This window comes from Palaemon carinicauda, chromosome 4, assembly GCF_036898095.1.
Source record: "Palaemon carinicauda isolate YSFRI2023 chromosome 4, ASM3689809v2, whole genome shotgun sequence".
Classification (NCBI taxonomy): Eukaryota; Metazoa; Arthropoda; class Malacostraca; order Decapoda; family Palaemonidae; genus Palaemon; species Palaemon carinicauda.
Window position 1 is genome coordinate 180,532,764 of NC_090728.1, and position 11,419 is coordinate 180,544,182.

At 35.6% G+C, this 11,419-nt stretch overlaps 1 protein-coding gene across 1 annotated transcript in view; it reads left to right on the forward strand.

Annotated features, from left to right (window-relative positions):
• Oatp26F (Organic anion transporting polypeptide 26F) overlaps positions 1-5,739 on the forward strand; it is a 31,903-nt gene extending 26,164 nt beyond the window's left edge. The window contains exon 13 of the mRNA XM_068372825.1: positions 2,005-5,739. Within this exon, the coding sequence (XP_068228926.1) occupies positions 2,005-2,227 (223 nt within the window). The 3' untranslated portion in view covers positions 2,228-5,739. The remainder of the gene's footprint in view (positions 1-2,004) is intronic.
• The last annotated feature ends 5,680 nt before the right edge of the window (positions 5,740-11,419 follow it).

Genomic DNA, 11,419 nt, shown 5'->3' on the forward strand with positions numbered 1-11,419 from the left:
TGCTTCGGTCTTTCAACTGCACCTCCGGTTTTTACGAAAATGTTCGCCTTGGTGTCTGCTTGTGGTCACAGGATAGTTATCCGTCTCCTCCGTTATCTGGACTATTGGCTAATCCTAGCATACTCGGTGACGACCCTTCTTCAACACCGAGACAAGCTTCTGAGCCTTTGCCAAGATCTGGGGATCATGGTAAACCTCAAGAAGTCACACCTGGTATACCTAGGAATTATAATACACCAACCTTCACAAAGCCTTTCCATCAGACGACAGCGTAGTGAGGCTGAGGAAGGTCGCAAGACCTTTCTTCAGACGAGAAGAGCTCCCAGCCCAGAAGTGGCTATGTCTCCTCAGGCACCTGTCATCTCTCACCCGTCTAGTTCCCAACGGGCGCCTCAGGATTCGATCTCTCCAGTGGCAGCTGAGGTCCACCTGGAGTGAAGCCCTAGATTCCCCAGACATCTTGATTTCTGTGGGATCAGAGGAACGGACGGACCTCGAGTGGTGGGTGGCAGATGAAAATTTGCTAAAGGGCGTCAACCTTCTCATCTCCCCCAGATTTGTTTACAGATGCATCAAAAGAAGGGTGGGAGGCCCACATGCTGCCTTTGGTTAGAATTCTGAAAAGTACTCTTGGAGATGAGGGCCGCCTTCCTGGCCCTTCAACAGTTCCATCAGTTCCTAGCGTGCCCCTCAGTGGTGGTGATGAGTGCCAAAACCACATTAATGGCTAACATCAACAAGCAAGGCAGTACTTTTTCACAGCCCCTATCCCCCATCTTGCAGTAGAAACATTGAGATGGGCGTAAGTCCATTCAGTAACACCATCATCAGCTTGCTTCATTCCAGCATAAGAAATGTTCTCGCGAACAACCTGAGCAGAGCGACTCAGATAGTGGGTTCCAAATTCTCTTTGGTTCATCTAGTAGCCAACTAAGTCCTGACTTTGTGGGGTTCTCCGACTGTCTATCTGTTAGCAACACCTCTGAACTTCAGGCTCCCGTTGTACTGCTCCCCAGTCCCACACCCCAAGGCTCTCTGGCAAGATGCATTCCAGCAACAGTGGGACACTTCGACATTTACGCGTTTCCCCACGTTCTGCGGTGCCTTGCAGCGAGCACCTCCACTAACTATTTCTTAGGAGAACCTTGCAGTCCCATGGAAGACCATAACACACTTGAGGTATTCATCTGTAAAGAAGACTCCCCCTGAGGTGGATGCCCTCCCATTTCAATAGGGGAAATGAGAAGGTCTCCTTAACCCAAGGTTTGCCCTAAAGATAAAGGGGCACCAAACTTACATGTCCGACTTCCAGAGAAACCGACGGGCAAGGGTTGCAGGGCAACGTTACAGGGGTGCAGCGGAAGACCCTGAAGCCGAGGAATTTCTTTTAGACTTCTCCCTCCCCCTACCATATGCTACTCATTGGGAAGGTAACCACTTCCAACACTTGGCACAAGGAGAGGCCTGACTGCTGGAGTGTCCTCTGCAGGCAGGGCACAAGTAGTGAGGATCAGTCTCCTTAGCGCTAGCTCATAAAGGTGCTGGATTTACTATCTGACACCCTCCGACATTTTTGCATTTCCACAGGCATCCTCACTAAAGATACAAAATCACTAACACAATGAAAAAGAAGAAAAAGAATTATTAAATGTTTTATAAATATCCCTGCCATTAAGGACATCTGTCTTCACTGACAGCTCCTATCAAAGTGACAAATCAGTGTATTCTAGCCTCAATGTTCTCTATCCTATGTAAATGACAAAGGTTTGTGTTTGTACCAGAACAAATATAATTTCTTCTGTAGTTATTAAGATAGATCTCTGTAATAATTTTTGCACAAATTTACAACAATGGCAGCTAGAAAAATTGATAATGTAAATACATAATCTTGTACATAAATAGAACAAACATTAATATTCTACCTGGTTAACAGACCATTTTATTGAACTTCTTGGATATTTACTCAGCTACTGTATTCTAATTTTTCTCTCTCTTATTTTTCAGGTACATGATGGGTATTTCTATCATAGCAAAATCGTTATCTACTATTCTGTTTTTCTTTGCATGGTATCTATATGTACCTCCCAAAACTAGTCCGGACGATAGCCAAACTACTGGAGTAGCTAGCAACAGTACGGTTCCGGTTCCTGTTTCAGCCATATCCAAAGATTCAAAAGAAATAAGAGAATTAAGGGGTATTGATAACCCTGCTGCTGAATTAACTTAAGGAGTGTTAGTGCTTTTTAATAATGTTTTCTTTATATATACTGTACTGTACATATATACAGTATACTGTATAGTATATTTTTTAACATTGTGACGTGATTCGTCCTAATCTATTTTATGTTGTATAATATTGTATAGTAATTGTACATGAAATATTTGTTGAGAATTTTAATTCTATGATCGAGATGTTTAATAATTATGTGAATTAGGGCATTTTAAATTTTGGGCGTGATAGGAATGAATGAAAAGTACAGTAGTCTTACTTTTCAGTAATTTGCTTTACATTTAGACATGACCAGCCTTCAAGTGATTCAGATATGCAAATCCCATAAGTTTTGCTGACTGCATTGGAATCTGAAAATTAGCTTATAGGCATCACTCCCTCTATGAATTACTTATAAAACTGATTGCAGTAAAAATGTGTTATTTTGTTATTTTTATAGAGAAATAAATATGTAACTTAAATTTTCTATGATTTCTAAAGTTTAGTGGACAAAGTGCATAATTTACAGTGTTCCAGTTTTAACGAAGTGTCAGGTCCTACTGCAGCCCTGCCAACTACACTGTGATAATATCTTGTACATGAATTTATCCAAACATTTGTTATGTCCTTCCACTGTTGTAGCCTCGTGGAAATATAAAGAGTTAGGGTTGGGCATCTTTTAGGTCTACCTGCCGAGTCATTGGCAGCAATTGCCCGTTTCTCCCCATACCTAGCTTTGGCGTAGATGGGGCTTGGACTCTGATCCTATGTGCCTACTGTATGTTTGGTCTGAAATTTTAACTGACAGTAGGATGACTTGGCCCTTGGCTCGGCCACACACGAGCAACATTTTAACAAAATTTTCAGCTGGTATGTTGAAGAAAGTGCCAATAATGAAAAGTGATAAAAAGATGATTGACGATATCTGCAGGTTTCATTTATAATGTATATGATTTTTAATTATATAGGGTATAATTGACAATAATGTATATGCACTACATAGACTGTACAAGTATTTGATAACCATTCTATCTTCTGTGATTGAATCATGAAAGGAGGAATACAATGGATCAGCCATGACATATTCCTCATCACCATGCTTATACGGTCCACTATAATCCATGATTGTGATGTTTTCATAAAATCCTGATAGTATACCAAGATACAAGTAGATCATATTAATGATGTGTTGTGAAAGTAGGACTTCAAAATCCTTTATCCTAAACCTGTTCCTAAGTCCAGGTTTACATGGATTCATTGCAGCTTTGACTTATACCCTTTCCAAATGTTGCAGTATGAATGTACCTGTATCTTCTTGTAATTAACATATTAAATTTACATTTTATTACTAGCCATTTCTGCTGTCTGCTACTAACTCTATTTTCCTTATGCTTGGTTTTTATTTTTCTGGTTTTCATCCCTTGTTCCATCTTTTGAATAATTCTACGACCTCTTACTATAGCACATCTCGGGAAACTCTCTCATTGCACTTCATTGTAGCTCTTTGATCATTTTAAAGAACTCTAGTGCTCAGCCTTGATGGACACCAACGTTCAACTCATACTTTTCTGACTTACTGTTCTTGATATTGTCCTAAGTACTATAGCTAACTTTCCTTCATTGCCTTCTCCAAAACTTTTATAGCCAACTTCAGCAGTCAAATTTTTCAATACCGTGTCATGTACTGCATCCCGCTTACATTTTACTTTATTGATGTAATGCTATTTTTCCCGTTTCCTAAACTTCTCTTCCTTTTATCATTCAGCATATACAGTATTTTGGTTATTTCTGATTTTCCCGAAGCTTTTTCACTTTTCATCTTCCCATTAGCACTCCAAATCTGTTCAGATATCACATTCTTTATTGAAAACATTCTTTAGAACAACCTTCATAATTCTGTAAGTGTCTTTCTTAACCTCATTTTAAGCCTCCCTCCCACTTCTTTCTTTATACAGTACAGTATACAGGTGTGTCTATCCTCTATCCTACTTGTCTTTTGTCACAGCTGAAAAGACTTCATTTGTTCAGTTACTCCATGGCACAAAATAAAAATGCCACCAATGACTTTAATACAGTAATCCTCTAACAAATTAATAGCCCACATTCAAAATATCATAATTGTTACAGAAATTTTTTCACCATTTTCCCTTTAAAGGTTTAGACATGAAATGGCTCTCTCCACTTTTTCCTGTGCCCTTTCTTCCCGAACTCCCATTAGTTACCATATTATATTGTAATGAAAATAATATTTATACTGTACTGTATATAGTTATGATAGTACTTTATTTTAATTCATACAAAACTACATTAAGTGGAATATTGCTCTCTTGAGATGATAACTACAATCTCTTTAATGGATAAGCTTTAACATCCATGTTATTACAAGAAATGAATAAGGGTAAGATACTGATTGAAAAAAAGGAAGGTTATTTCATGGCAATACAGTTGCCAGTTTTGACATTATGTAATACTGTCTAGAAAAAAAAGCCTGCAGGTGTTGCTGAATCCTGCCATGCTGTTATTTTATCAAGGCTACTGCTGCCACCCTTAACATTAGTGGTACTAGCATAATGATATGCGATAGTTGGTTACCTAGTAGTAAAATGGCAAGACATGTTATTTGGGATATACTGCTGCTCAACCCTTACGAGCTCATGATGGTGATAAGAGGAGAGGCTGCTAACTACCAGCACATTAAGCTAAAATTACTCTCTTTCTATTTAATACCAAAACAGTCCAGAGTAGAACTGCAAAACCTTACAACCACTGTTGGCCTCCTGATACATATCAATGCCTTCCAAGGTCAAGGTTTCCACAAGTGAGGTCTGAATTATCCTACAACAAAGGCTAAATCTAACCTATATCCATACTTAATACCCTAGAGTTGTCTGTGAAGTGTAATAATTCATATCTATATATAGTAAGTTTATGTCCTTTTTAAGTGAGCTTTATCACTTTTACTTTGTTGAAAAGAAGAGGCAAATTTTTACTTACAACCAAAGTAAACTAAGTTGAGAATAGACTGCTTATTTACCCTTCAGTAAACAATCACCTTATACAAGGTCTGATTACTCTTTCAAGATATTTTAACAAAGTGGACCCTGTCCAAGATGCAGCCAATTATTCTATTAGTGAGAGGAAAGTCTCTTGACATTCTACTTCTGATGTCCTTTTAAAGCATTCTTTGATATGTCTGAGCATGTAAGAAGCAGATGTGCTTTTGTATCTGTATTGAGATCATAAATATACTTCTGTATGAGCAGAAAGTACGGGCAGCAGAAAATTATTTATATAGTATCTCGAATAACACCACTGATTTGTACCCATAAGCAAACTACTGTACCTGGCTTGTGGTGCTCGCATTTCCTAGACCAGCCTGTTATTAATGCCGAAGTGGCTGACCAAAGACTCCACTCAAGAATAAGGGTATATGAATCTCTTATTATTAATCCTTATTCCTGTAACTAATTTTACTGTTGTTTGTTGTCTCTAAGTCAGTAATACAAAATACATTTTTGAAACTAACTGTTGGCAATTGCAGATGAGAAAAATCTTAAAAGCTTGCATATATTTATACGCCCTTAAAAAAACTAATGGAATTACTTTAGTCCTAATAGGTGATGCCAAACTTGTGCCGTGAATACGTTTAAGTTTTGTATGGAAATAAGATTTCAGCCACAAATAGTGCTCCTAAAATGATATCCTATTCAGCTTATTTCTGCAAAACTTTTAATTATGATAGGAAATTATAAATAAAGAAGACTTCACTGTGAAAATAAAATAAAAAATGTATACCACGAATGACAGTGAAATCAATGTATAGTAACTGAAGATTACAATAGAGGTTAACATATTATAGTGTATCTGATAGACATATTTTTATAGCTTGGACTCCACATTTAGCAAAAAGTAAGTGAAGTGGTCCTTATAAGTAATGTATAATGTATCATTATTATGTACTTATGAATTTTCAAAATGTTTAAAATGGTTTCACTTTGCTAATACTGTATACTTTATTAGTTATGGGTTCCTCGTAAAAGAGAGAGAGAGAGAGAGAGAGAGAGAGAGAGAGAGAGAGAGAGAGAGAGAGAGAGATGTCACAGTTCTTTTATACTGGTCATTTTTAGTACGTGGTGACTAAAATCTGCTAGTGAATAATATGTATGCGTGCAAATGTCTGTATAAATACGGTAATGAAGTTGATAAAAAAATTGTTTACATATTAATTACTAATAATATCCTGATTTCCTATTCATGCTTTGTGTGTGAATCCATATTGTATAGAGAATCTTATTTCTGTGATTTATGATTTACAGTTTATTGTAAAATACATTCCACTAAGTATAATTTACTGTTCATGAAATACGCACAAAAATATCTTATACAGTACAGTATTGTATTTGTATAGATTTTTACTTTTACTATTTTAATATCATAATTTTATTCCTTTTTAACTATTGTTAGTGAGCTACTCGGAGCATAAGAGAAACAAAATAATCAAGGGAGGTGCTGATTTCAAGTAGAAATAAAGTTTATTTTTAGATATTTTGACTTATTTTCCAATTATTTTATATAATTTTATTTAGAGTAATTATACTGTATATGTAAAATTTGCATATAAAGAGTAAATAATAATGACTATTAACAGTTATTATTTCTCTAAGCAAAGAATTTAAATTCATTTGAAAGATACCTGTGTTTGGAATTTAAAAAGCAAATATAAAAAAAAGATTAGCCAATAAATTGTTGTCTACTGCAATGTGCACTGATATTGAAAGGTGTAGTATACCAACATTTAAAAGAATTCAATTTGAGAAAGAGCGAGTGTGATAAGCAAAATTAAAATACAAAAATGAAGATGCTGGACATGAAATTGAAGGCAACATTCTGGGTAATGATATTTGGTAACTATCAAAGTCAATAAAGAAGAAATAAAACACTTCATTTTGATTCTGACAATTTCTGCTCGTTATCTATACTATATATCGTAATGCACTAAACATCCACCTCACCATCTCTGTAAAGTACTGTACTTGTAGACCTGCTAAAAATCCCTTATCCTAAGGCAACATTAAATAATGAACTTTAGTGTTATATAAAAAAAACATGAGCTTAAAGATGAAAGTAGATTGGTGTACAGTATTACAAAAAAAAATCCAAGACCATCGAACACATGCAAAATTAATAATTTGAGTGAGACATTTAGTATGACATTTGAGCAAGATATTATTAATTAAATGTTCCAAAGATAATTTCATGGGCCACATACTGATAAGGTCTACTATATTAGTATAATTATTATTACTAGCCAAGCTACAACCCTAGTTGGAAAAGAAAAATGCTATAAGCCCAAGGGCTCCAACAGGGGAAAATACCTCAGTCAGGAAAGGAAATAGATGATGAAAAAAATTTAAAATAAATTATTTCAAAAACAGTAACATCAAAACAGATATGCCATATATAAACTATAAAAAGACTTAATGTAAGCCTGTTCAACATAAAAGCATTTGCTGCAAGTTTGAGCTTTTGAAGTTGTACTGATTCAACTACCCGATTAGGATCATTCCACAACTTGATCACAGGTGGAATAAAACTTCTAAATTAGAATACTGTGTAGTATTGAGCCCCATGATGGAGAAGGCCTGACTATTAGAATTAACTGCATGCTTAGTATTACGAACAGGATGGAACTGTCCAGGAAGATCTGAATGTCAAGGATGGTCAGAATTATGAAAAATCTTATGCAACATGCATAATGAACTAAATGAACGACGGTGCCAAAGATTAATACAGTATCTAGATCACGAATAAGAAATTTGATAGACCATAAGTTTCTGTCCAACAAATTAAGATGAGAATCAGCAGCTGAAGACCAGACAGGAGAACAATACTTGAAACAAGGTAGAATGAAAGAATTAAAACACTTTAGAATAGATTGATCACCGAAAATCTTAAACGACTTTCTCAATAAGCCAAGTTTTTGTGCAATTGAAGAAAAAACTAATATGTTTCTCAAAAGAATCACACCTAAAATTTTAAGTCATACAAAGTTAAAGAAACATTATAAATGGTGAGATCCGGATGTTGAGGAGCCACCGTCCTTGACCTACTTACAATCATACTTTGAGTTTTGTTAGAATTCAACTTCATACCTCATGATTTGCAACATGCACTAATTTTAGCTATATCTGTATGAAGAGATTCAGCAACCGCAGATCAACATTCAGGAGATGGAATTGATGCAAAGAGAGTAGCATCTTCTGCATATGAAACAAGCTTGTTCTCTAGGCCAAACCACATGTCATGTGTATACAGTATAGTATGAAAAGTAATGGGCCAACAACACTATCCTGTGGAACACCAGATATCACATTCCTGTACTGTACTCACTATGGTGCCCATCAACAACAACTCTTTGAGATCTATTACTTAAAAATTCAACAATAATGCTAAGAAACGACCCACCCACTCCCAACTGTTTGAGGTAGAACAAAAGGGCCTCATGATTAACACGGTCAAAAGCAGCACTAAAATCAAGGCCAATCATACGAACTTCCTGACCACAATCAAGGGATTTCTGTACAGCATATGAGATTGTAAGAAGGGCATCACATGCTCCAAGGCCTTTAAGAAAACCAAATTGCAAATTAGGGAATATATGATTACCTTCAGCAAACCTATTAAGACATTTTGCCAAAAGACATTAAAAAACTTTGGATAATAGGGGAGTTCTGGAAATTGGGTGGTAATCAGTTGGACTTGAGCTACCACACACACATTTACATAGTGATGTAACATTAACAATTCTCCAACAAGTGCTAACTTGCGCAAAATAATAGATAACTTTGGAGCCAAGAAATCTGCAGTTTTTTAAAAAGACAAAGGTAAAATACTATTTGGGTTTACACCTCTATAAGCATCAAGGTCCATCAGCAGGGCTTTAATTTCATGAGATCGAAAAGCTAAGCAGTTAATTTAGTCTCGGGAAAACATGAATGAGGCCGTTCAAATTTCTCATTACTCTGTTTACTGCCAAACATTAGCCAATAGGGTTGCCTTTTCCTTTGGACAATGAGTGACTGAGCCATCTGGTTCAAGTAAAGGAGGAACTGTTGCATCTACACCAAAGAGTGCAGATTTAAGGGTAGTCAAACACTCATGTTCCTGAGATGTACCAAATTATAGGAATATTTAAAAATACAGAATCCAATAATAGTACATTTTAAAGGAACGCAACACTTCATAAACAAAGAAGTTAATAATGAATAAAATAGGGAAACGGTAAATTCAGTTAACAGACACTGTTTCTGAAGTTGACAAGGGTAGAACAACAAAATTTAAGAAAGGCAATAAAATGTGTTTACAAAATTGTAAACATTTTCTAAATTAAACTGATAATAAAATTGATAGAAATAAAGAGAGGTTTAAAAGTAGAAAGATATTTTGCAGGAAAGCATATTTCCCAATGATAGTCTTGTGTGTGACAAAAATGTACAAACGCCAGTGGGAGACTGAATTAGAAGATAACTAATTGTCTATTTTCCAAGAACACGAAATATTTAAGAATAATTATTATCATTAACACAAACAATTAACAATGCAAATTGGAAAATGAAAAGGAAGGAATACAATAAGCAGCACCACTATAAGTCCATTTCTTTTAGCGAGGCAGATTTGCACAGACTCACAGCAGTGCCCTTTCAGCTCGGAAAAGTTTCCTGCTATCTGATTGGTTAGAATTATCTTGTCCAACCAATCAGGGATCAGTAAACTTTTCCGAGCTAAAAGGGCACCCCTACGAGTCTGTGCAAATCTGCCTCGCTAAAAGAAATGGACCTTTTTTATAGGTGCAAATAGACAGGAAATGAAGTCTTAAAGGAGATCAAGGATAAATAAAAGGGTGATTATAGAACCTGAGGCAATTAGTGGGATGCTAGAGGTTAGAAATAAAAAAAGAATGAAATTACCAGGAATAATTTGCGGGATTACGGAATACGTGAAACCCTAAAAGATTGAGAAGGCAAATAGTAAGACTTTGGAGGGGATAAATTATACAAAGATGCGCAAACTAGAAAATAACCGAGATATATGAACAGACTGAATTGGATCTATGGATTTGGGCCAGAAGGCCTTGGAGGCCATTCTGTGCCCATGTGCGGCAGAGGAACTACAGGGAGAACAGCGGCCGAGCCATTCAACAAAGAAATATGGAGTGTGAACAATGTGTCAAGAACATTGACAGTACAAAGCCCTTTTCTTTTTTTATGTCACGCAGCAATTGTTAAATGAGACAGTACAGTGAAACTGCTGCAATGACAATACAGCGAAAGGAAAAAAATAAATAAAAGGCCTTGTTTACTAAATAAATTCCTCCAAATTGTGTCTAGAAAAAAAAATGACAAGAAAAACAAACTCTTAAAATGAAAGCAGACAAAAACGCAAGAAACATTACGCTGGTCATATCTTAAGAAGTAGCATTGCACATGCTTATTTGACCTCAACTGACATGGTCAATACGATGACCACAAATATTAGTATGGCGGCTTTCTAATAAACGTAGATGACATAATGCTCCCAAGTAGCAACAAAAACAAAGTAGAGATTTTTAGATGTCAGAATGCCAGAAAACTTTCAATTAATCAATCCATGAAAAGCTATTGCCGCAATAAATAATTAAGAAATGTAGAACCCACATTCTCGACGTTCAGCAGTCTTAGAATTATGGGAATATTTGAGGAACGTTGAATTTGAATTATTTAGACGGCAAAGAAGTATAAACAAGATGGAGGCAAACAATGAATAATTATTCCCAGAAATTTGAAATTTTTACTGAGTAAGATAATTGTTTACATAGATATACGAAACAGTAGGAAAATCAACACTGGATGTTTTAAAAGAAAATTAAGTAATTTTAATAGATCGTTAAAGGAGTGTTTGAACAAGAAATGTGCTGATTTGACGAGATGGTTGGTAAGGAATATAATGGGGTGTAAAAGATCAAATATTAGCGAAAGAGAAAAGGAGCTAAAAGAGGGAAATGACTGTTAAGAAATATGAAATTAAAGTGAAATAAGTAAGAAAGAGATGTAACACAAAATACTAGATAAAATGAAAAAAAAATACAATGTATGGATTCTTAAATATGAATGACGGATGAGGTATAATGTGGAACAAAAAATCAACCATTATTACGAAAACCGAAAAGGCTAC